The sequence below is a fragment of the Molothrus ater genome, chromosome 13, assembly GCF_012460135.2.
Source record: "Molothrus ater isolate BHLD 08-10-18 breed brown headed cowbird chromosome 13, BPBGC_Mater_1.1, whole genome shotgun sequence".
NCBI lineage: Eukaryota > Metazoa > Chordata > Aves > Passeriformes > Icteridae > Molothrus > Molothrus ater.
Window position 1 is genome coordinate 5,622,796 of NC_050490.2, and position 26,455 is coordinate 5,649,250.

General features: G+C 39.1%; 1 protein-coding gene across 7 annotated transcripts in view; it reads right to left on the reverse strand.

Annotated features, from left to right (window-relative positions):
* Positions 1–18,234: 18,234 nt before the first annotated feature.
* Positions 18,235–26,455, reverse strand: part of TJP1 (tight junction protein 1) — a 158,692-nt gene continuing 150,471 nt past the window's right edge. For 5 of the 7 annotated variants that reach the window (XM_036389294.1, XM_054516194.1, XM_054516197.1 and 2 more), the window contains 5 exons: positions 26,104–26,279; positions 24,994–25,435; positions 23,539–23,756; positions 23,095–23,238; positions 18,235–19,810 (listed from right to left, as the gene is read on the reverse strand). In XM_036389294.1, the coding sequence (XP_036245187.1) occupies positions 19,716–19,810; positions 23,095–23,238; positions 23,539–23,756; positions 24,994–25,435; positions 26,104–26,279 (1,075 nt within the window). In that variant the 3' untranslated portion in view covers positions 18,235–19,715. The remainder of the gene's footprint in view (positions 19,811–23,094; positions 23,239–23,538; positions 23,757–24,993; positions 25,436–26,103; positions 26,280–26,455) is intronic. The other 2 variants (XM_054516195.1, XM_054516198.1) reach the window with 1 other exon arrangement.

The following is a 26,455-nucleotide window of genomic DNA, read 5'->3' on the forward strand; positions in this document are numbered from 1 at the left end:
CGAAGTTGCTACTAGAATTTTATGAAATCAGTCCCCAACATACTGGACATTGGATAAATTGGATAATTTTTTTCAAGCTTTTTCTTTGTGAAATGCAGCTGCAAATCAGAAGGCAAAAAATGGCTGTCTGGATGTATCTGAAATACGTTCAAATTAATTGAAGGCACAGTAAAGTGTTTTTTGCAGTAACTGACCATACATGATTAGATACATGAACTGTTGCAGTTTTGCCAGTTGTAAAAGGACTCATCTGCACACTAACACACCAAAAGGACGGTGTGGAGCAGAAACAACTGAAGTTGGATAGTTTTGTCCTCTTGGTGGAACACTCCCATGGGTAAGCTGGAACAGCCCTCAGAGCTTTCTCTTCCGTGCCCAAAGGCTCCGCAGCATCATCCACCCACCCGTGGCTAATCCAGCTGCAGCCCTGAAACACATCTGTGAAACCCACCCTCTGCCCTGGGCATCTGTGAAACCCACCCTCTGCCCTGGGCACTCTGTGAAACTCACCCTCTGCCCTGGGCACTCTGTGAAACCCACCCTCTGCCCTGGGCATCTGTGAAACTCACCCTCTGCCCTGGGCATCTGTGAAACTCACCCTCTGCCCTGGGCATCCTGTGAAACCCACCCTCTGCCCTGGGCACCCTGTGAAACTCACCCTCTGCCCTGGGCACCCTGTGAAACTCCCCCTCTGCCCTGGGCACTCAAGCACCTCAAGCAGAAGCACCTTTCTGGTGGCACTCAAGCCCCTGCACCACCTTGTGCCCTTGCTCCACACAGGGAGACTGCAGGACTGCACTGCAAGGAAAACCTGCAGATAGAAGTACACTGGTGTAATATATTGGGATAATATTTTTTAATCCATACCCTCTTCTCCAGTCTAGTATTTTCCACCAGCACAGCTATATTTCTGCAGACATTTACAAATTCTCCTCACTAGCCCCCATGATTCTCTGCATTTCTCTAATCTTCCTAAATACCTCTAGCCTTCCCTAAATAACTCCACATAGAGTTCTGCATTAGGTTTTCAGAGCAACAACATGCAGAGTAAAAGGAGAAAAATGACATAATTCTCCAGTAATCTATATTTGCAGAGTACACTGGAAGTTTTATCAGGCTATTATAGCCTTTCTGCCTTTTATTTTCTGGTAAAGTCCATTTTGAAAGCAAAAGACCTAAAGAAAGAAAATGCTATGATTTGTTTATTTGAGCATCACACACTACTGTAGCATCCATTTGTTTTAAATGCTGATGAAATACAGAATGTATTTAGGATCAAACCCAATTTAGTTGCCCTAAACTGAGACAAGTTAAAAACCCACTGCCCTGAGGACAGTCAGCCAGATACACAACATTCCCCTCTGCAGAATGGCACAGCCAAATCTGCTGCTGAGGATGACTAAGGATTGGAAAATTTAGAGAACCAGATTTCATAGTTATTAACTAAACCCCTTAAATATTTTTTAAATTTTAATTGTTAGACTTTTCAAAAAAATTCTTACATTTCCTACTTTCACCTGTGTTCAAATTTATTTTTTAGATAAAACTTACTGTCCATCTCTGTCCAGGCATTGCAAATGAACTTTTTCTCACTTCAACACACTGGCTGGAAAGAAGTGGATTTTTTTTCTGAGGTAGAATATATTTTCCTTAAAACAAATATGCCTGAAGAGAAGCTATTTCTTCTGAAATGCATCACCCAATGTAGAACATTACACCTGAATAAAATCCTGAGGTATTTGGAGTTCTTAGACATTATATGGACTCTTTGTTTTGAGACAAGTCTTACTGTACACTTTCTGAAAAAAGGCCTTCAGGAAGAGATAACTTCTGCATAATTATTTTTTGTATATTTATGATTCAGGTACAATCAATATATGGAAAAGCCTTTAGAAACTTGTTATCCATATGCACCAAGAATCTTTGACTTTATTGCTGTAAGTTTAAGTGGCTCATTTATGCACAAAACTAAATTTCCTTTCAGTGTAGAAAAATATAGAGCAAGTCAAGAAATTACATTTGTTCTGTGAAAAGCCACTCTTACCTGTCTACTTAAATTGGCATAAAAATGCAATATTCCATTTTTGACAGTGTTCTGAATGTTGGGTGTGCTTTTTCTTAACAGCAGGCAAAGCGTTCTTTGCTCTTCAAAATGCTTTTAAAATAGGGCATTCATTCAACATAGGTGGCACTCCCTAAAAGAATTTTCATCTGGTCAGAAAGTACATGGCTGAGTTTCTATCAGAATTAAGACTCTTGTGTTGGAAGGTGCAAAAAGAGATCATGGGACCTGTGATTCAGCAGATCCAGTGCAGAAGGAACAGATCGCTCCAAACAGGGTACCTGGAACACCCAGCCTGGTGGGACAGACACTGCCTGATTATTGGTGCATTTAAAGGTTCTGTCACTGTTCTACAAACAGGAAATCTTATCCATGCAAATGACTGCACCCAGGGACACTTCAATGGTTTCCTCAAATGAAAATAAATCTTTTCTATAATTACCCGCACAGTGTTTCTTCTGAAAGACAGGCACTTGTTCTTTTTAAAGGAATACTGCCTGTGTAATTTCCAAAGCAGCTTACTGTTGGCCTGAGGGGAAATAAAAACCATCCCTGTGGAATATCAGTGCATAATGAGCAGTGTACTTCTGTGGCTGCCTAGGGAACAGCGCTGGCAGCATCACTCACCACAGTGGCCTGAGGTCTGTAGAAATGACAGGTGGAAAGAAAGTCTCTCTTTGGTTTTGGCAATGCCAAAATGAGAAGGATTTAATATGTTGAACAATTGTATTCCAATGCTAATCCCTATTTTTCATTTTTTTTAATGTCTCTAAATGGAATATTTTTGGTGATAATTTAAAAAACAAACAAACAAAATCTTACACATCTCTCTTATATTATGGTGCTTGTCAGAGACTAATACAGGGAAATCTGGCAAAAACTATATAGGTGGAATGCAAGCCAAGGATATAAAATGGTTTGGCAGAGAGAAAAATTCCCTAAAGGCTTTATAATAAAAACAATAATACAAAAGCACTGAATAGAGAGGTGTATGTACAGAAAAAGCAATTACTCTAACAGAATATTAGTTACTATGACAAATGTTTGAAAAACAGACTTATCTCAACTGCCAAAAATAATTAAGCAGATTGTCTCACTACCCTTCAAACAAAAGAATTAGTGAGAAATTTCATTCAGGCTTTGTGCTTCATTCTCTAAGAACCAAGAAAATTAACAAGGTCAGCTAGAGTACAGCTAGGATTACTCCTCAGCCAGTATTTTAGCACAATTCTTAATACTTTTTTTTTTAAAATCTCCCTCTTGTTAAAGCATTTCTTCCCAAGAGGGCATTTGATGGCTTGCCAGGCTGTTCAGTGCCCTCTCATTCACCCTGCAGCAAAAAGCATTGCTCCCCCTGGCACCAGAGAGCCAGGGCCAGTCACCCCTGCTCAAACTGGTACCATTTCACACCCATCTCCTGCAATAAAGTGATGCTACTGAAGGGGCACTGAGGCCTGAGGTAGCAAGAACAACTTGGAGGCAATTGCTCCAATACACAGAATATGAGACAGTTGGATTATTATTTCAAGTTTTTCTGAGTATTTCAGGCCCTTGGGTAGGAGTTGATGTTGTACTGTGGAACTGAATAATTCAGAAGGGAGTCCCTTAGGAGAACAGCTGTTAGGAAAACACTTCAGGAAAAACCAAGTTTAGTAAAGGCCTTTAAATTATATTTTTCTTTCCCCACTGAAAGCCTAATTATCTCTTAGCAGCTCAGAAGATTTTGTTTCAACCTAACAACCACTTAATGCTCCCTGTTCTCCTCACATTACTGCCTGAACAGTTTCTGAGTAGTATCACATAGTCTCTAATCATTACAAGGGTGAAATGTTCCTGGGGTTGGAAAAGTAACTCTATAAGCTTCAAAAACTGAGAAACAACAGGGGGAAATTGCTATTCTGCTTGTGCTTCTTACCCTGCTGAATTCTTCCAGCCATTCAGACAGTTCTGAAGGCTACAGGTACTTCTCAATCCTTTTTCTTTGGTGATGTTCTGCATTACCAGCTGAGGAGGTTGGCATCCCTTGGATTCACACAGGACCTGCAGATAATGTCAGTAAGGTCCTTCCCCAGGCATTCTGCTGCTCTGGGTCACCACACCTGGTGTCCTCAGAAAATTGTGTTTAACAGCTTCCTGTCAGGGGAGGCTGTGGCTATGCTCCAGTTTTAGGGTGGTTGTTTTTTAAGAAAAGCATTACTGTAAGTGTTCTGCTGCTATTAAAGATAAGGAACATTTTGACTTTAAATGTAGAGATAGAAGCTGATAAAATAACATATTGTTCACATAAGGCAAGACTGAAATAAAACCATTCTGGCATATAAATATTAAGTAATGTTTCCAATATGATCTGTGCAACTGAAGGACAATTACAGCTCCCCGCTCCATCTCCCAGATAAAGCTACTGGAACAATATATCATTTTTAATGAGATTTTATAGCATTCTGTAATTTCTTCTTACCTCTGTATATTACAAGCTATTTTGCTTTCTGCTGTGTATGCATTCAAACCTATTTTTTCATATTTATATTTTCAGTTGATTGCTGGTAAGTATAGAATTAAATATGTAGCCTAGACTACTGTGGAAATTGCTTATAAGCCTCAGGTGTTATCCTGGAGGAAAGTAAACTCTAAATTAAACGAAAATCTACATTAGAGTCACACTTTTGGGGAGACAAAATCATCCAAAACAGACCATGCCTACTCTGTGTAATTCAGAATTTGGGTAAATTCCAAGCCTTCCCTTTGGTTATCAGACTGCAAAGGGAAGGATGTCTGTGTCAGGGTACTCTCAAAGAGCCTACCACAGTATTTTTTCTTCAGAAACCCATTAGAATTGCTTCTTTGATCAAACTCTCAGGAAATATTCTAATTTAAAGTGCTAGAGAACTGTGACTTAACAAGTTGTGCACTCTTTTCAAGAACTACTTCACCTTGCCCACTTCCTCTTGCCATTTTCCTCTATGAAATTATTCTCATCTCATTCTTTCCTCTCTGCCTCATATCAGCTCAATGATAAATAGAGTTAATAGGCCTTGCAAATCACAAATAGACAGGTGGTGCAGTGATGGACTTGCCATTAGCTGCATTAGCACAATGTGGTTTGGGAATTTCAAGAAGGTATAAGCACATTGAGCTATTACAGGCTATTTCAATAAATCACAGAGCATTTTATTTAATTAAGGCCCTTTTAATAGCAATATTAAAGATACAGATAGAAGTGTCATTAGTACAAGCAGGTTTGATATACTAAACAACCTGGGTTTTTTTATTATTTTCTATCCCATAAAAATAACATTCTATAATTCAACTTGATTCTTTGATTCACAATGTAAAATGCTGTGGTTGGCAGCCTTTACATTGCTGGGCTCATGGCCTGACAGCTTCCATTCTCTCACCTGCTGGGATTCTTTTTCCAAATCCTAGGACATTACAACCAGTGAGGAACAATAATAATTAGCACAGCACACGCAGCACTAGGGGCATCAGATGTTTCTGTGCAAGAGGAAATGCTGTAACTGAAGAGAACAGCTTTGAAGGAATGAGGATCATTTTGCTTTACCAAAATAGGGATATAGAAGAGGATAAAGTGAATATTCAGATTAATTATTACTGGTCAACAATGAGTATATGACCTCCTCAGTACTTCTTTCAAATTTTTACTATGAGGGTAGTCAAACACTGGAACAGGTTCCCTGCAATGGTGATCTCCATTCCATAACAGGAGACAGACTGATCATTATTTTAGTTATTTAGGGAAAGACTACAAGGGACCAAGAAAAAGCAGAGGTGAAAGATTCGAGCTGTTGTATGGAGTGGGACGAATTATGAGGCAGAATCCAGAGCCCATCTGCAGTCCTCATCTCAGGGCACACAAAACAGGAGAAGTTGTCTCCCTACCACAGCCTGAGTTCATGGCACTGGGAGCTGACATCCAAGGAGCTGACATGGGTGGTGGTGCTGGGAGCTTAAGAATAAGCCTGGGTATTTAAACTCTGGAATTAAAAATAGCCACAAATGAACGATACTCCATCCTAAACAGCCAACAAATGAATTATTCTCTCATACAGAATGGGACTGTATAGGGTAAAAAACATTGCTAACACAGTGGACCAAAGCCATATATATTGGAATGGCTCTCAACTCCCCCATTTCCTGGGTTTTGAGAAGACCCTGATATTAGTGAAAGGTGGAAGATGAACAAACTTAACACCATAATAAAGCTTTGGGCTGCCACTAACCAAAACACAGTACAAACCAATATTTTTAATATCCCAGGAACTGACTTTATTATGATACCCAGTAAGTTACCCCTCTTTAATCTGAACTGTTTCTAACTGCACTTAGTCTGTTAGTAGAAAGCAGTTTGCTTACAAAGTACTGCCTGGTGAAGACAACACCTACAAAAGCTCACCCAAGTGCATAAGCTATTTGAACAAATCCTCCTGGCCAGCATCAGACAGCAATCTCATTTCAGTAGAGCACAGCCACTCCAGTCCTCCTCAACCCAAGTTCAGGGCCTCTTATGAACTCTCTTTCACAGATAGGGAGGTTTCCAACAGAGCAGTCTCCTGATCATCTCCCCATGAAAGGGTGCATTCAAAGACACTCTAATGAAGGACTTGAAACCAAATTGACCACTGCCACAAAGTGCAGGAGGTTTGTGGTCTTTGTTACTGAGCTCTGGTTCCCTACATGCCCTTCACATACAGCACTAATTAGACACAGCAGGTTTGCAGAGTTCATGGGCTCTACACACACTACTGGATGTTGGAGTTCATTGATAGAGAGCTGAAACAATTTCCTTATATATATTTATAATTTTTACATTTGGTAATGAAGTAATTATACTTTTAAGAGTCAACTGCTGAAATTCCTACACATATTAAATGGCACATAGAAAGCATTAGTCTTTCCCAGAAGTTGCTATATTCAGATTTGAGAAATGAGCAGATCTTCAGAAATGAGCACAGAGTCATTTGTGCTCATGACTCTCTGTGGAAGAACAGATTCACCAACAGGGGAAGATTCAGCAAAAAATGTTGTTTGAAACCCTTTTGAAGCAATACTTAAAACAAATAATAAATAGTAGTGCTTCACTTTTGGCTGATATCTGCCATAGTCATTCAGAGCTGGCTTTCCCCCTGCTGTGGTGTCTTACAGCAAGCTGAAGTTCTAAGCATGATTTGCTGTTTCCCACAGCATTCCTGGGAGTAGCCAGAGCAGCATGGACAGAAGTGCTGGGAGGTGGGGCTGTGTGTGCCAGGCACAAGCCAGAGCAACACGAGTCCTTCAACAACTGCACGGATTATTAAGCAATAGCTTATTTGCAACCATCCATCATTCCTCTCCTAAGCAATCTCCACCCAGGCATAACAACTTGATTACACAGCTCACACCATATGTGCCCATAACACAGCATTTCAGAGCTGCTTAACTCACACATGCAATGGATGATAATACTTTTATCCACGTCAGTCTGGCATTTTACGCTCTGCTGCCTTCACTGTCCTTGTCTTTTGAGTAAGTGTGGCTCATCTGTGGTATTCCCAAAAAAGTCTGTTGTTTTAAAATTGCTGAAAATTTCACCAACTGCAGTGTCAAATTAAGAGCAGATTTTAAAAAGCTGAAGTAGAAGCTAGACAAGTACAAAGTTGGTACATTCAGGCAATACAGCTATTGTTTCCCACCTGTTCCTAAGGTATATTCCAGGTCCACAATAGGCTTTGGTGTGATTTTGACTGAAGTAAAGCTAGTTATTGCTGTAGGTTTTGGAGACCTGTTAGAAACCTGAGGCTGGAAATGGTAGAAGAGAAGTATGGTTTTGGGGGTTTTTTTGCATGTCCAGCTGATAAAGAACTATTTTGACTTATTATGTTGATATTACTATTACTTCTAGACTCTTACTGCAGTCACTTCTGGTAGCATCCCAATGTCTATATTTTGTTCTAAATAGGGCCCTCCTGTGACCACTAGGAAAAACCCAAAGCCTGATTTTCCTTTCTTTTACTGAAAACCATGACTCCTTACACATCATGTGAATTTTACACCACTCAACAACAGTATGTACACAAAGGCTGGATTAGCAGTATGTGCACACACATTTCAAATTGCTGGCTGCAGCTTTTCTCTGCTTCAACAGAGGATCACATTAACAATTATTAGTCAGACACACTGGCAGCCTATTACATGTTAGGAAGGATCTGCCACTTAAATGGAGTGATGGCTACAAACACAGATCTACAGCATTTATTAGCTCTAAGCTGCCATCCCAAGTGCTGGGGAACAGTTGAAATGAAAACACAAGTCGCTTCCTCAATCAGAATGGAAACTATTTCTTAAAGAAACGCAAATAAAATCCAACTTCAGTCATCACTCGAAGCCGAACAGTCCACAACTGTGATCCCACAAAAACTGAGAGGCAAATTAAATCTTAGCTGTGTACAACTGGGAGAAGTTTCTGGTCTGGAGGTCTGTGTATCAATAGGTTGCTTCAGCATCCAACAGCTGGCCTGGCAGCTTTTGCACTGCGAGCAAAGTGCACATTAACGTCCCTGACAGGGACAGCTCATAAATAAAGCAATATTCTAGAAGCTAAAATCATTTTTGCCATGTGCTGAATCTTAGAGGTACTACAGCAAAACACTCTAATGTCTGAATTCTCTAACCTTTTCCTGCTGAATTATAGAACATGGGCTGTAAATATTTAACTGAGACAAAGGAGGCTCTAGATCGTACTAAGAAGAAAGTGTTACCTCCTCCATTAGCCTCATTCTATTTTCAAAGGTATTCCAAGGCTCATTGGGTGGCAGGAACAGATTTTATTGTCAAACATGAAACCTTCCTGAGAATGTTCAGTGAGAAACTATTGAGGTGAGAAAAGAACAATGGAACACAGAGAACAGAGCTGTAGCTTGGACCTTGAAGTCACACAGACCAGAGCAGCTGAAGTTACACTGAAGACCTGCATGACCCAGGGTGTTCTGTTTGTGCCTGTCCCCCAGCTCAGGATGTGCCACAGTGCCCTTGCTGCTTGCAGGCACCAAACCAACGATTTCCAAGACAGACAGAGGCAGCTACAGCATTGTCCAGCTGAAAACAACAGACTAGGCAGCAGGGCTACTACTGCTGCAAAAACCAGATCACTTCAAGTATTGGAAGCTTTTAATGTTTCTTGACATTAGGCACCAAATACAGGTGAGTTAATTTACCTTCTAAATATGGCAAATGCTGTGTAAATAAGGAAAGCTTTACAGCATTAATGTCTGCAGAGTGAAAACGTCAAAGTATTACATGATAAGATCACATAATAGGATAAAAGCACTAGCAGCAACATCCCTACTACACTGTGGCAACTTTGCAGCCATTCCATTCAGGAAGCCTCACTGAACACAAACAGTTCAGCTAGATTAAAGTAGAGCTATGGACAGCTACAAGTACACTTTGTTCAATTAACAGCAAAAATATGGAAACCACACATAGGGATTTTGAGCTTAAACTGTTATGCTTATTTGCTTCCCATCTTCTCCCATAAACAGTATGACAGCAGAGCAGAGAAGGAGTAAAAGCAACTGAGCAATTTTCTTAACCAAGTTTTAAACAACACTGATGTCTTAGATGGTCTTTATGAAGTATGGTATTTTTGTCACTTCTTTTGGACACAATCAGATGGTCCATAAATTAGCAGGCCAGAGCAGTTCATAGATTAGAACTCACCTGTACTCTTAAAAATGAGGGAACAGCTTCACTGAGGTTGGCACAGAAGTTATGCTGTCTGGTCAGAAGAGTCTTTGGATAGTTAAGGGTGGAAGGAACATCCAGAGGTGCAGCCTTCACTGTTCAAGCAGGGTTACCCAGAACCAGGTGGCTTTTGAATAACTCCAAGAATGGAGAGGCCATGACCTCCAGGGGCAATCTCATAGCAAATAAGTGGTTTGTCATGTTCAGAAGGAACCCTCTGGGTTGCATTCTGTGCCCACTGTCTACCTGTGCCTCAGGACCCACTGAAAAGAGCCAAGCTCCACCTTCATTGCATCCTTCCTTGTAGTAGTTGCTTTCTGCAATATTAAAAATAAAAGAACCTCCCCAAGCCTTCTCCCCTGCAGGCTAAACCGGCCCAGCTTTCTCAGCCTTCACTCATTGTAGAGCTGCCCCACCCCTTCACCATCTCTGTGGCTCTTGGCTCCACTCTCTCCAACACATCCACATCTCTCCTGGCCTGAGGAGCCAGGAGTGAACAGAGACCTCCAGGCTGAGCAGTGCTGAGCCAAGGGGCAGGATCCCCTCCTGGAGCAGCTGCCAATGGTTTGCCTCATGCAGCCCAGGAGAGCACTGCAGATGCCTGCTGCAAGGACACACTGCCAGAATGGGAGTGAATCTCAGTGAATCCCAGTGCCAAGACCTTCACAAGGTGCTCTGATGTGAGGGTAACACACAGCAGAGCAGGGAGGTTTCCACATGCCCCAATACAACACCAAAGAGTGAAGAGACACAAAGCATTTCATGAGGCCACGTACCCACAGTGCAACTTTTTCTTACCACAGCAATCTGGCTTCTGTTAGTGCTGAGGAAAACATCATTTCTACAGCAGAATCACAAACAATGTGCACTAACAAAAAAAAATTAATTAAGATGTTGAATAAAGGTATGGATTGCAACTGCTATTACTGGGATTGAAAGTTAACCTGGTTTCACTTCTGTACTTAACTCCATTAGCTCTGCATTCAGCTATACTGCAGCTGAGCAGCACTGCAAGAGTTATGACTGTACAAGACACAATTTTGATCCATCTCTTTTCAATTTGCTTCTCCTTTCCCAAATACATTGAGGATATTCCTGGAAGCATATCTGAACTGACACTGAAGAAGAAATCCCTGAGCTGCTACTACATGTGAGACCTGGACTGTTGTGGAGGTTTTGGAGGTAACTTTGTTGAGGAATTGTTTTCTTCTCCTTAATTACCTTTAGTTACACGTTAAGTGATTCACCTAAGAAAACTTGTCCACAAAGTTAAGGCTTTACTATGAAGAGTCACTTTGTATTTCAGTTCATTATTTATCAAGACATACAGAATGAATGAAATCACTTACACCACCTTTCTTTTGGGCCTCTCTCCTTACTCACTGGTCCCAAAATGGCTGCTCTTAATGCAAAACAAACATCCAAACAAAACCACTTAGCAAATGCCATGCCTGTAAACACAGGGGCATAACATTCTGCAATTCTGCACATGCCATAAGCAAATACTATTCCACATAGTTAATAGTATTCTACATGGTTATATTTATCCTTACATAACTCTGCAGCAGAACCCCAGCATCCCTTTCTATGTATTTTTAGAACTTAACATTCACTAAGAATAAAATGATGCACAGATGGATCCCTGGATTTCATTGCCTTACTAAACCCTTAAAATATCTGTTCATATTCAAGACCAGAAACATTTTTGGAACATCAATTTTTTTGCTTAACAGAAAGAAATTTCTTACTCAGCTGTGATTGCTGCAAGAAATGTCTGATCTCACCACTCAAAATTAATACATTTTGACATAAAACTAGAGATAAGTAAATCTTTGATCTTCTTGGATTAAAATATTTTTTAACATTTCATGCAGATTTTTCCAAAGTCTATGAAGTTACATGAAGGTATTCATAGAACATTTGGCATTTAACTTCTATTTTGTTAATAGAAAAATTATTATCTATACTCCAAATAACTAATTTCTCATGACATTTAAAAAAGCAAGGAATTAAATGGGCTTACTAATGAGTCATCCATTTAGAGCGAAGGTCTCAAATGCTGGGAAGGCCTTTAAAATTTTTATTTTCTTAATTCCATATACATAATTACCCAACAGCCTAAACATGAATTTTATTATATATTCCAATGGCACAAAGGTCATCCCCTCCTCCTGAAGAAATAAGGTTTGGAAAAAAACTCAAGACCTAGAAAATTCATTTATTTTAGAATTTGATCCAGATTAGAGCATCCAGACTGTTATACAGACATCACATTGCTATGAAAAAAACATTTTGAGATAGTAAAAATTACCATAGCAGTAGTTTACATAGACTGTTCTTTAGGAAATTACTCTGTACTACACTGAATTCTTTCCTAAGGCTTGTTTGCAATTTGGTTTGAAAGAGATAACAGTTTATGCAAAGAGAACATGAAAAATGAATTAACTGCAGACTAAAAAAAGTCTATAAAAGTCCATAATCTCTTGCTGGGTATATTACATCAGAGCATCCTTCTGGCATTTCCCCCTTCAGTTTATTAGCTCATAAAGAAAACCCACAGCCCTGGAAAAATGACAAAGGCAGAAAATACTGTGCTGTAGCAAAGTGAGATGGCACAGACACAGCTGGCCACAGTGAGTTTGAGACTGCTGTTGCACTGCCCTGTGGCATTCACATTCTCTGAAAAAATCCTTTCGCCCAGGATTTTTCTCCTGGGAAGCTGAAAGGCCTCAGAGGAAAAGGAAAACAATTCTTATCTCATTTGCTTCTCCTGTGTAGAATGTGTTTGGAGGTTGTTTACCCACAGGTGATTGTTTCATTGGACTCTGGTGTGAGTTGTTTTGGCTCATTGGCCAATTAGGGCCAAGCTGTGTTGAGACTCTGGAAAGAGTCATGAGTTTTCATTATTTTCTTTTTAGCATTCAGTAAATAGCTTTTCCCTATTCTTTAGCATAGTTAGTATAGCATTCTTTAATATAATATAGTATTAAAAAGTAATAAATTAGCCTTCTGAGAACATGGAGTCAGATGCATTATTCCTGCCTTCGTGGGAGCATTCCCTGCAAATACAATACTGTCTCTTTGCTTTCACAGCTTTCTAAATAAAAACATCTTGTTTTGTAACTGCAAAAGCAGCCTTCAAGCAACCTCTATTTTCTGAAAGCAGTAGCAAAAAATCTTAAGCCAGCCTGTTTTGCAGAAGGAACATGATAAAGAATACTTCTGCAAGAGTCCTTTACACTGTGGGGCACATGGCCATCCCGCAGCCGTATGAGCAGCTCTGGCTCCCTATTCCCACACCACTGAAGCTATGCCAGGCTTTCTGATGACTGAATTAATACTCTGAACACCTTCCCCTTGGCTACCTGGATGAAGTTCAGGCCAAAATGCCCCTTTGTTTACGAGCTGACAGCAGTTTTAAACGCCAGCTGAGACACCTGAGGCTGCGCCCTGGTGTCACTTGCCCAGTGACAGCAGCAGCTCCGCGGAGCCCAGCGCCCGCAGCAGGGCAGGGCAGGGCAGGGCTGCCCGCAGCCCCAGCAGCCGCAGCTCGGCACGGAGCTGTTCCTTAGGCACGACTCCCCCCCAGTGGTTGTTGTTTTCACTCACATGTGAGCTCAAAGGTGCCGCAGCTCCTCAGCCTGCGGAAAATCCCAGCAGCACTTGGCAGTATTAAGGGTGCTAAATCAAAAGGAGCGGTAAGAGGCTGTCAGAAGCGAAGTGGGATTTTGGATTAGCCAATCTGTGTTACGGATACACCGCACAGGAGCTCAGATGGAGCTCTCATTGTGCAGAAGCCTGCACAAAGGGAATCTAACACTAATTGCTGATCTGAATCACTCCTTTTTAATTGGAGTGTTTTTAATTATATATTCATTTTCTTTCACAGTATGAGAAAGCAAACTTCTTATTTTAAGAAGTGCTTTTTTGTTCACAAACAGGTGATTATCTTTGTTTTTCCTGTTTGCCAAGAGTAGTCCAATTACATACACAGTATTATTATAATGTAATCAACAATCCTCAAGGACCATATGGTATAACTATTCCTAATTGCTATGAAAATCCAGTAAAAGTTCAAATGTACCAAGTTCTGTGGCAGATATGCCTTCTGACCACCCCAGAACGTCCAATGGATCCTATGGGAGGGGAACAAGACTCAAACACACAAGCACACCCCCTCATTACCTGCAAAGCTCAGACTTTGCAGTAGTGGCAGGTGTCTATGTGCATATACATAAAATCAGACTGAAAAGATTCACTGGACTGGTAAAACAGTTTTGTAGTTTTCACTTATTTATATTCAGGTACATTTTCTGTTTTCTCAGGGGTTTTTAGAGTGGTTCTTATGGACAGTTTCTACCACTGTAAAACTACTTGTCTATGATAAAAAAATACCTTTTTCTCTCAAAATAGAAGAATTAGAGCACCAATGCACACAACAAGGACGTACAAAACTCCATCTCCATTTCTGTCACATTTTGGCCTGAACTCCATGCAGGTATTTTTTGCATGACATTATGGTGTATTCTCTTTACATGGCTTGATCACTAGAAAGCCTCAGCTAGGTGCTTTTTATTTTTGATATTAAAAAAAACAAGGATCACGTCTAGAAATGAGGAGTGACACTTAATTCCCCCAGAATTAAGTGCTTTGAAATCCACACAGAGCAGTTCAAAGCATGCTGGCCTTACAGCTCACTACCTACCACACTACACTTTAGAGAGCTACTGCCTACAGACCAGAGGAGCAAGGTCATGAGCAAACTTCTAACCATCCTATCAAAAGAAAGGAGAAAAAGAAAACATGTTCAAAGTTATGGGTGTGTCAGAACAGAGCTTGCTATTCATGTAAACACAATGCTTTACACCTTTGTGAACAGACTCTGTGCTTGCTCATCACCTACCCTCTCACTGCAGAAAGGGAAATTCTGAGCTCCTTGCCCCCAGAGCAACACTTCCCTCACCTTCACTGGGGGGATAGACACTTCTGTACCCTATAGACAAATTCAGCAGAAAACACATCCTCAAGGACCTTTGCTATGTTTTTGGGATTGGGGTGTTGTTAAATAGAACACTGCAGCAGCAGCTTTATGGGCTCTCAGGAAACTCTTCCTGCTCAGTGACAGTTTCCAGCATTTGTGAAAAACTCTCTTCTCTTACTGGCTTAAAACTGGGCAGCTGTTACTATCACAGGCCAATATTCCATACCATTTATGCCCATTAAATAATGGAAATTTTATTTATGGAAATTATATTTAAATGTCACCAGAACAGAAAACAAAAGTCTTCAGTCTCTTGAAACCAAAGCAACCCCAGAGGCTTCTATACCAGCAAGTCCCACATATGGATGAGAGGCTGGGGGATGAGTAAGCTTTATTTCAGTGAGACTGACACAGCTGCATAGATATTACTGCAATAGCTTATGTCTGAATTGCCTTTTCAAAACTGCCTAGAACCATGAAGATGTCGATTATTAAGAAAAAATCAAAGTCTGTATATGAAATGTATCTGAAAGATATGCAAGCCCACTCTCATCACTCCTGCATTCTCAGCAGACACGTGAAGGGCTATGAAAACCTTCAGTGTGCTGCTGATAGAAATTTAAAAAGTGGTGCCAATACTGGCAGCACCAGTGGGACTGCCACTACTGGCCAGGGAAAAGGGCTGCAACTCTGCAGCTCTGGCTCTTCTGCAGGGGCAGCAGGTTATTGTTTATGTAGCTCATTCAATAGCATTATTTCCTATACAGTAAGGTTTGCATCTGCATCAATCTTGTGCCTTTACACAGCTTTTAGACAAGACAAGCTGAAAACAATTAGCACAAATCTTAATTTTAAGCAACTATTTCTTGAGTACTAAACTATTTCCCCAATGTACTGCTTTACTAACACGCTACTTCAGTTAACAAATATGCAAACTTCTGTATCACCCATGTAGTTAATGCTATCTTACCTTTTTATTCTGCAATGTGAAATATTTGGCCATTAATTTAGGAATGACATGTATAATTAGGAGGGAAATGACTGCAGTCAGTTTCACTGTTACACCACCTATACTGGAAGTTCTCGATCAGGCTCTGTATTATGAATGATCCTTCTAGCAAAAGCCTTCTCATCTTCATTCTACAAGGAATAATTTTCAATGTCAGGTTTCACTCTGGCAAAAATTATCTAAATCCTTGGCAAGGCTTTTAAATTTATGTAATTTAGTATCACCATTAGTATGCAAAGATATAAAAGAACCTATCAGACTAAATACCTGTTCTCATTTTCCTTAAATTCTACAGCCTTCCTTTTAGATCTTCCCCCAAATTCTAAGCCCCAAAGCTGAAAGGGAAGTATGCCACAATTTTTCTGAGAAAATATTGCTTATTTTTAATATAATTTAGAAACTAATACCTTAAAAGTGTTTTTAACCAGCACTTACCTTAACAGGCATTTATTTTCACAGCCTATCTACTCATCAACTTTTGTACAAAATAGATAAATGGTGCAGAATACTATAAAGACAATGCAATAGTAAATGTATTTATTCTCAAATCCTTGCTTACAAGATCATAATGCACAGTTTGGAGATAATCAAAATCATTTTTACCCAACCACTTGATATTGCCAATGGATGGAGCCAGTAGCCCGAGAAGTCCATGCGCACCCAGACCACCAGAGCACTCAGCAAGGCTTCTACAAACGCCTTCCTCAGGTGACTGAGACACTAAGAACACATTCTGCAGATATGCTTACCAGCCTCTATTCTCCAAAGCTGTATGGCTTTAATTTCCATCACATATTCCAGCTTTCATTGCAGCAGAGAATCTTCAGTCATACCCTACCATTGCTGAATTGCTTTACCTAACCCAGGCTGGTAGGAATAGATTACTTTTACAGATGTAACTATGTATCACTGAATATGTACTGCTACGTTTATTGGAAAAATTAAAAAAATAATAAAAATATTTTTACCAAAAACCTAAATCAGAGAGAAACAGCAATTCTTTATCCCCTGTCTGTTTCCAACACTGCAGGCCCTTTTCTAAAATGAACACAAGACTTGAGATTTACATTTTCAACACTTCTGTACGATTTGCAGGGCCAGAGTTGACCAGGACATGACTGAGACAAATAGGAAGAATTGAGAGATGCAGTTTTTGAGCTTCACAATAAACAGTAAATAGAAACAGTATTAAAATGTTACAGGTGAACTTACCTCCTGCAGAGCCTAGCCTATATAAAATACATAAGGAATGTAATGAGTTGCAAGGATAGATTTCAAAACCACGATTATTTTAAAATAAATGTGTTATTTTAGCCTAGTTATTCTCACTGGCCATGTTTTAACCCAAAATAATGGGATTTAATAAGAAAGAAGGCATGCACATGGCTCACATTAGACACTTTGACAAACCTTCCCACAGGCAAACAGCAAAGGACAATTTCCCCAACAGGCTGCTTTGCAGTAGAGAATCGCCACATTTTCAAACAGCATCAGTTTCTCATCTCACTTATGAAACAACAACAGAGCAAAAACTGTTTTTTTTTTTTTAATTTAGATAGAAAGGCATAACCCTATGCTCTTTAAAAACAGAAGAGCAGAAAGATTTTATCTGGGTCACTACAGTACAATCACCACAGGACAGTTACACCCTACAGCACACTCAGGATGCCCAGGACACAAAGTAACACCACTTCCATGCCGTGTAATGCCAGGGTGCCCCAAGAGTGACTCCTTCTGTAGTGTTTCACATGGTCCTGCTTTTGGCTGGGATAGACCCCAATTCCTCCTTAGTAGGTGGTACTGATGTTTTTGTTTAGCCAAGCAGTGCTTACCCTAGGCCAAGGACTTTCCAGTGTCTCATGCTCTGCTAATGAGTGAGATAAGCCATGAGGAACAATAGGAACAATAGTAAATGCAACCTCTGGGCTAAGTCATGCCTGAGAAACAAAACTTACTTGTAAGTAGAAGTACAGAAAGGAAACATCAGGGTTATGCACTGCTTCCCAGCATTTAAAAAAATCTTTTAGAACTTATTTTCCCAGATAGAATGATACTAGTTAGGCATGGAATACTCCAAACAGGTAATGGGATTCTGTAGGAATAACTTTAAAATAGTAGAACTATAGTATGTTTAAATCTACATGCTGGAACACTTCCAAGGTTTTTGGAAGATTAGGTGTCGCAGGTAAACTAGCCCAACACAATGAGCCAAGAGAGAAATCTACCTCTCCTAGCTGAATTGAGTAATTCCAATGGATCCACTCTGGAGTTCATAATTTCAGAAGCCCTGCTGTAGATAGCTCCAACTCACTCCACAAAGGAGTTCTACTACACATATGAACATATGGCAGAATCCAGCTGTCTACTTACACAGAAAAAATAAAATCAAAATTGTGTTAGGTACACATAAATGCATTTCAGAAATAATAAGGTACTACAATCATCTTTATTATTTTAAAAACGGTTTTATTCTGTATATTTAGAAACGTGTAATTTTAATAACTGCAGAGAAAAAAAAAAATCAGCCACACCTGAATAGCTAATAACTCATTAACAGAATGCAGTGGTATATTATCTAAACAGTAGTAGTGCCATTGTGCCGTAATAAATTGTCTATTAGTAAAAAAATACATTTCAGGGCACATAGTACAGCATCCTTATGACAAATTACAGTAGGGATACTTTTCAAGAATTTAATCAAAGTAGAGAATTCCGAGTTATATTCTTTAAATGCAGCACTTTAAAAGGTAACAACTTTGTGCATTTTTAAAAAATGTCCTCGTTCGTATATTGTAGAAATGCTGCTTTATTGCTGCAGATGTCAAAGTTCAAGGCTCAAAAGGTATGAGAATACAAAGATATCCTTAAGAAACTTCGTTTGTTTTTATATATATTTATATATATAAAAAGGTAAAGCTTATAAAAGTTAATTTACAAACCAAAAACAAAAGTGGTATGCACGCATTATATACAAGCGGTCTATAACATCTATAAATTTTCAAATGCATAGCAGAAAACATACCATCATTTTCTTCTGGTTCTCTTCTGGCTGATGAACACAAACAACGCTCCTTCTCTAAACCAAACTCACAATTTTTTTGTTGTTGTTCCCCCCCACCCCTGTCTCTCATGATATAATATCTAAGTAAGCACAAAAGCCATACAAACTTAATACAGAGAACTATGAGAGCTAAGACTATTAAAAACATGAGGGTAAGGCATCCCTGCTGGTTAATAGGTCTGTAATAATGTGGTTAATTTACAAATCCACAGAGGCATCTGAACCATAGTCATCCCACATGCTTTTCCCCCTCCCCCCTGTTCTCAGGACAATGTTTCCATATACAGTAAGTAGATGTGTTTGCATTACCTCTCAGCAGAGGAAAACATCTAAACTGTGCTACTCCAAGCTGACTGCCAATTCCTTGGACATGTACACCAGAAGTCATTTAAAAAGCAGAGACTAAAAGGTAGTCTTGTGAGTTAAAAACACACAGTCGCAAAAATGCAGGCCAAAATCTGTGGTTTTGACACTGGAGTATGAAACAAATTTAGTTCCTCTGTGTATAGTTTCATTGGTACTTTCAGATAACAACAAAATACTAGTAGTGTCCTTTAACAAAGAAAAAAAAAAGGAAACAACAAAAAAAGAAACAAAAAACCCAACACAAAAGAACAACCAAACCAAAGCATACAGAACCTGCAAAACCCCACCATGTTCCCCCTGTACACTCCCTGCTTGTGGCATGTATTGTGACCATGGTTCAAAGAGTGTACTTGCTAATTCATTGTTAGTTAAAGCAAGATGCTTAAACACTAAGATCCATTATCACTTATAGAACAGTTAATACTTGATAGAGTGGTTCAGTTTATATGTAAGGTCCATCTCAGTTTCATGTTATTTACTCAGTCAGCTAACTTAATATTTAGAAGTGGTCAATTAGGACTGAGACACAGTTTGCTCCAACAAGATAGTTTGGATCCCCGGGAAGAGACTTGTTCTGCCAGGTTTTGGGGTCACCTGTGGGAGGAAAACACAATGCTGGTGTTTAGTATCTGCTGTCACACAGTGCACATCTTGAAACAACCAAGCTTTTGGACAGGAGCTTTTAAGTTCTGAAGCAACACCTCTTTTGGTTTTTTGGTTTTTTTTTTTCTTTGTTCCTGTTTTGTTTGATGGTTCAAAAACCCTTGCAGTTTGCATGTTATTAATAAAAAAATATCCCTTCATTTTCATATAACATAGGATAAGGTCAGTTATTCAAAACATATGCTGTGGCATTCAGGAACTGGAAAATATCACTCGGACTACTCTAAGCACCAACACAGTGCTTTCTATCTGAGACTTATTAACAGTGAATCAGGTGTTCACTGCCTCCTTCCTAAAGTGCCATTGACAAAAAAAGAAAAAAGAAATTTTAGAAGTTAATGTAGGCAAGATGCATTTGAAGTGTCTTGAAACAGTTCTGAGCACAGATGAGGCAAATCAGAAGTCATGTTGTAACTAAGCACTATGACACATTGGTAGTTTTATTTTCTGTGATGAAAATAACTGTAGACAGGATTGTAGTCATTTTGTAGCTACATCCAGTATATGTGTTTAAAAGCCTGAAATACTAAAAGTATTCCAGTTAACTGGTACATAAAAATCTTTACAACAGAGTTATCTACCCATGATCAAAGGTTCTGGGTAAAAATTATTACAGCAGGTCATCAGCTGCCATCTCACCAAACCAAAGGTTACATTCCCTCTGCACAGTCAATTGTCTCTTAAGTGGAGACAGTATTCTTCATTTACCCACCTACAATCACTACCAAGTGTTGCCAGTACACAAAAGGTCTGACCATCCCACTATGGTAGAAAGTGAAAAATGCACTGAAGTTCTCTTCAGCCTTTCAGATAAATGAGATTAAATAGCTTGGCCAAATAAATCTGGCTTGAGGAGAAATGTATAACAAGCTAGAGAACCCAGTCACACACCTGAGCAAACACCTGAGACCGCAGTATTAAGTGAGAATGATACAAATTCCACGTAATTTTCTTGAACTCATGAAAACAAAATGAAGTACACAATGCACTGAGTGATGGCAACATCTAACGTAGTGACAAAGAATAGAAGTGGCCAGTGTACAGCCAGAGAACACAAACAAATTTACTGCAACCAGCTGAGACTGCTTATTTCAGTCAACAACCTCAATAATGCTGCAGAATTATTCCTTTTATAGACTGAGGAAATTCCATTCAAAACTCATATGACCAAATGTATTAAAAGGGTAGAAGAGGACTGTAAGACGGTCGGGTCCTAGTCTTGCACATGAGACAGGCAGACTTGTTTCCAACCTTTCCTTCTAAATCCATAGTAAGGATACATAGCTATGGAGGATGTTTTTTCTCATATTTTCCCATACAACTGCTTTGAAAAGGAAAATAAAGAGATCACTCAGTATTTTTTATGCTCTAATCAATGTGGCCATAAAAGGCAAATTTTTTTCCCAGTCAGCTTTAATACCAGAATCAGTTAAGCTTTTGCAGGGGTTTAACAGTAAAATACCAATGTATGAGGCTTAAATGTGGCAGAAAGGATGTTAGTAAGTGCAAATGAATGTCACTTTTAGGACAGAACATGGATACATTGAGAAAAGATGAGGTAGAGCAGACGACTGAAGAGAGAAAGACCCCAGAATTGTATAAATTGTTATAATAAAGCCACCCCAAGAATCAGAGTCCCATAACCAACTAATTTAGAAAGAGAGAAAACAATTATTTATTTAAGACACAGTATGGTCTACTTACATATCATAAGACAGAATTGCCTAATTTTTAAGTTTGTCTCAAAAGAGCAATGTTATGATATACATCCCATTTCAGATTAACAGAATGTGGTGTTATATTTACAGTACAGAAAGTGTTAGGGTTTAAATATACACGCTCTTGCTTTCACCCACACATGCACGCACACACACATCCCACTTTGGAAAGGGAGGAAAATGTCTCCGTAACTTCAGTTATTGTTTAGATCATTTCAGTCCTCTCCCTTCACTTCAAGTAAGTTCATGAACAGGTGCTATTAGTTACAAAGGAAGTGCTGTGTTGGTTTTGTACATAGTTGTCATATCTTTTGGGACCCTATCGTTTATGAGCCCGTGTTTTAACACGGCCACGTATACACACATTGTTAAATAGATGCATGCAACACATGCATAGAATAGCTTATAAAAAACAACTAAAAATTATTGCCATTAATACCTCTAGATTATTGATTCCCCATGAAGGGGATTGATGCTTTAATCTTTCAAAGCATCAGTGCTTTGGTGTTGACAGTGATAGATACATTAGTGACAGAGGATATGCGTACATGGTGGCTTAAATGCTGTATACAGAAATACATTTTTCACTCAGTACTCAGGTCACATGTGCACATTAATGGCTTGAATCTTCCACCATAAATTTTGAAAGTAGCTGAATAAAATCTTAAGACTTTTTCCCCAGATGTGCAAACGTTCCTTTATAAATCTCTGTAACCTCACAGCCGTTTCATGAAATTGCTTGAAACTTGCCCAGAATTCTCAATTAGGCTCCTCACTGACAATTCCAGCCAATACATTCTCTCCCTCATCCCAGAAAGCCACAGTGAGGTAAAAATGAACAGGTAAATAAAATTGCAACCTAGTTGCAACTTTTACTATCAACCAGAGACTTCTGGATAAAGGCAGTAGAGGAGAGATAGGTAGGAGCAAGCAAGAAAAGTCTTTTGGAAAAACCAGCTACATTAGAATAAACTGTAAATGCTTTTACTGCACACTATAGTTTTCTTAAATGACCGAATTGTTAGCATCAACTTGCACACATGGAAACAGTTAACAAGCGTTAAATCATGATTTATGAGCATGCAGATTGTTAAGATTTGCCAGAGTCCTATATGGTTAATTAAGCAACAGACAAACACCAGTTATGTTACAAAGGCCAATCAGAGGTACATATTCATTTCCTCTCAATTTTAGTGCGACTATCATTTCAAGTGTATTCAGCTGCAGCAGTCCTCAAGAAAGAAGACAGAATAGAAAAATACGGTAATATTGAATAGACTGGAGATATTACTCTTTTTCTGCTATCATGGTTCTAGCTATGAATTTGCACCATGAGTAAATGTAAGAAAGACATTTGTAATGAAAGTGAAATGGGAGAGTTTGACACAAATACAATGATTGAGTTTTTATATTACACAGCATCACCTTTAGCCAAAATAACTTAAATTATACGATAGCACCCAAAAGCCCCAAAAGGACAGAGGGAGGACAGCATACCCGACGAGGAGTCGGAGGATTTTAGAGCAAAAGACCAACCATCAGGGGTCATAGACGCACAGTGTGGCAGGCGCAGCTCCACTGGCTTCAGGAATTTTAGTCCATGAGGCCCACACATTACCAAGGGGCTAAGAAGTGTTTCACCTGGAGTTAAGAGAAAGAAAAATCTCTGGAAAATACTGACTTGTGACATACATTCCAAGTATTACACAGTTACACTCCAGAGTTGCTCAGTAACTCAATTTAGAGAAAAATATGAACATTTAGATCTGTCAGTAAAGGAAAGCACAAGATTGTTTCTCACTCAAGTGACTTGTCAATAGAACACACTACAATCTCAAAATGAAAACTGTTGAAGCTTATTAAGGTTACTTTCATATTCTGCTTTGTCCTTGTTAGAAAATACTTGTATTAAATAACAGAACATACAGTTCCAGCTGTTACCTTTCTCTTTATCCAAAGGTGGAAGTATACTGTTGTCTCTGCAGACTTTGAAATATATTTCTTGCTCTATTCCCTCTGGAATGGCTCCTTGTGGTATAATAATACTAACTCCAGTCTCTATGGAGCTCAATACACCACCATTGCTGTTAAATACACCTCTTGCTGTGGCTACAACAGTGTGTCCATCTTCCTCCTCCTCATCCTCAAGTGCTGTAGGGCTGAAAAGACAGAGAGCCTAGCAGTTTTATCCATATTTCCTTCCTGAAACTCTATGGCAAAAAACCCCCCTCTGCCCAAAAAAAAACCCCAAAACAAAGAAAGAAACCCCTCAACAAACAAAAACCCAGCAAATCTCACAAGCTCTGAAAACATTCAGCAATTAGTTAAAGCAAGAATTCAGACCCTCTGAATCTTGTGTTCCCAACTGCCTGCTTCTGGCATTACACAGAATGAGCTTACCCCAGCTACAGATTCAGCTTCATAAAAGTAAATGCAACTAACATCAGAAAGTTTATTTTTTAGCCCCATTCTGACTTTAATACTAGAAGAACTAACAATTTTTATTCAAGTAACACTGAATCCTTCTACTTACATATAGAAAACAAAGCTTGCAAAAATAAAAATGAAAAAAATTACACACGTTTTTCCAGGTTGCCAAGCTATAACTGAAGAGAAATGTATAACTTAAAGGTACCTTGTTGAAGGTTTCAAAACAGTCTCAAAAGAATTTCACTCAAAGAACCAGTAACTCCAAAATGTAGCAGTCTACAGAACTATCTAGCATAAAACATTTCTCAGGTGCTTAACAGCACATAGGACAAACAGCAAAATTTTAAGTCTGGTTCATGCATTATTATTATCCTGAAATAAAATATTAATAAAACACTGTTCTGTAAAAGCAAATAGCTGAAGATTGTAACAGTATCTGTTGCTCTTGACATAGGTTTATACATTAAAGCATATTAGACAAGCACAAGCTGCCATTAAGCAGCTGCTGATTTGTCTCACAGTAAAGAGCACCAATATGAAACTGCAGAAGTTACTTTCTCTTTTCACAAGTATTTCTAAGGTATCCCTTATTCATGTGTCCCATGAGGTCTCCCTAAGCACACAATGAATATAATTTGGTGCAAGAGCTATCTTTAGAAATTAATTCCTTTTCTGGAAATAGATTGCCAGGACAAGTTATTACTATCTACCAGAAAAATTATAATTTAGTATGAGAAATAGGAAGTAAAAGCCATACCACTTTCTAATAACAGAATGCAAGACAGTACAGGGACATAGAACACATTTTAAGTATCTATCCTTCAGCAGAATGTAGAATCACAGCATCAATCTTTTAACTATTACATCAACAGAAATTGGAAGCAGAATAAAAAAAGCTGCATTTTTCACAGGTTTCACAGATGACCTATAGATGTACAAGTGGAAACAGAAGGAGCAGCAGCTCACCTTACAGGAATGGCTTTAGGCACAGCATTGACATTATTTGGTTGATATTTAGGCTTGTCGACCTGTACAGCATAGGTGTCCATTCCACTCTCAAAGTCGGGGGGCTGCGATGAGCTGTGTGCTTTCAAAATTGGTTGAGGAGAATTTGAAGATTTTGATGGCAACTCTGGTTTATGCTGAGCTTCATTTGGCAAGAGATTGTGGTTGAATTTGGGACTTTCAAACTTGCGCTCAAAGGGCCGCGCAGCGCTCGTGTAAGGTTTGGTTGAGAAGCGGTTGTAGGAAGGAGTGACTGGTTTCTGAATCTGCTCAGCTCCATTCACAGGGCCTTTGTCAGGGAAGCTCTTCTGAGGGTAAAAAGTGGACTGCACAGTGTCCTCTCTAGAGGATCTGAAAATTGCTGACTTATTCTGAGGTGGAGGAGGGTCAGACACAGAGTTAACTGCAATGAAAATGAAAATACTTGAACTTGTTAGTAACCAGAAATGTCTAAAGGCATAAAAACACATTTTAGTCAATTCATAATCTTCAGTATAAAATATACACAGGTTCAGCTTTGCTCTCTTAGATCATTTGTCCTCCTCTTGCCTTTTGCACGTTATCTGACATTTCATTAAACATGTTGGAGACAACAGTATGACCTTTCAATAAAAAGGTTAAGACTCATTTATATCATTATCAAACCCCCAGAAAACCAGTACTGAACTAACACTGTGTACTTGCACAAACCAGAAAATTCAATTGAACTGGGCAATCCCCTCAATATGAAACTGAAAACAACTTTTTCTTTTGTTTTTAGAAGTCTTCAACTATTACTCATGTCAGAAGAATTCTGGTCCAAAGCACAGGGAGTTTTACTTCATCTTTGCTGAGACAGTTGAGACAGTACGGATACTACTAATACCTGGAAGCTACATAGTTTCAGACAGAATCACACAATAATTTCATAAAACTCAATCTCACTACAGTAAAAGACTATTTTCAATAATAATTATTCCACATTTCAGTTAGAGAACAAAATAGCCACACATGTAGACATGCTGAAGCAACCCCACAAGCACCTGAGAAGCAATGGCTGTTCCCACAAAGGTGAGCTTTGGAACTGCTCACCTTCAGAAAGTGCAGGCTTGTGGTGTGCTGGGAGAGACAGGACAGGGCTATTAATTGACTGTGGCTGTGTGTACTGGACTGAAGGAGCAGGAGGAGGAGTTGTAACTTGAGGGATTGGCTCATAGCGTTTTTCACCAACAGGTCTATCCATTGATTCAGTATCAGTTGGTTTCCCCCTGTTGAAATAGAATTAAAAACAAACATTTGACTGTTCAGTTTCCGCACAGCTCCAGCAGTCACTGCTATTTTTTGTCTTCTATGATCACCTGATTTCCATCTTTTCCTATAAACATTAAAACATTATTTTCTTGAATAGCCTGTCTCAAGTATAAAAACATTTATTGATAAGCAC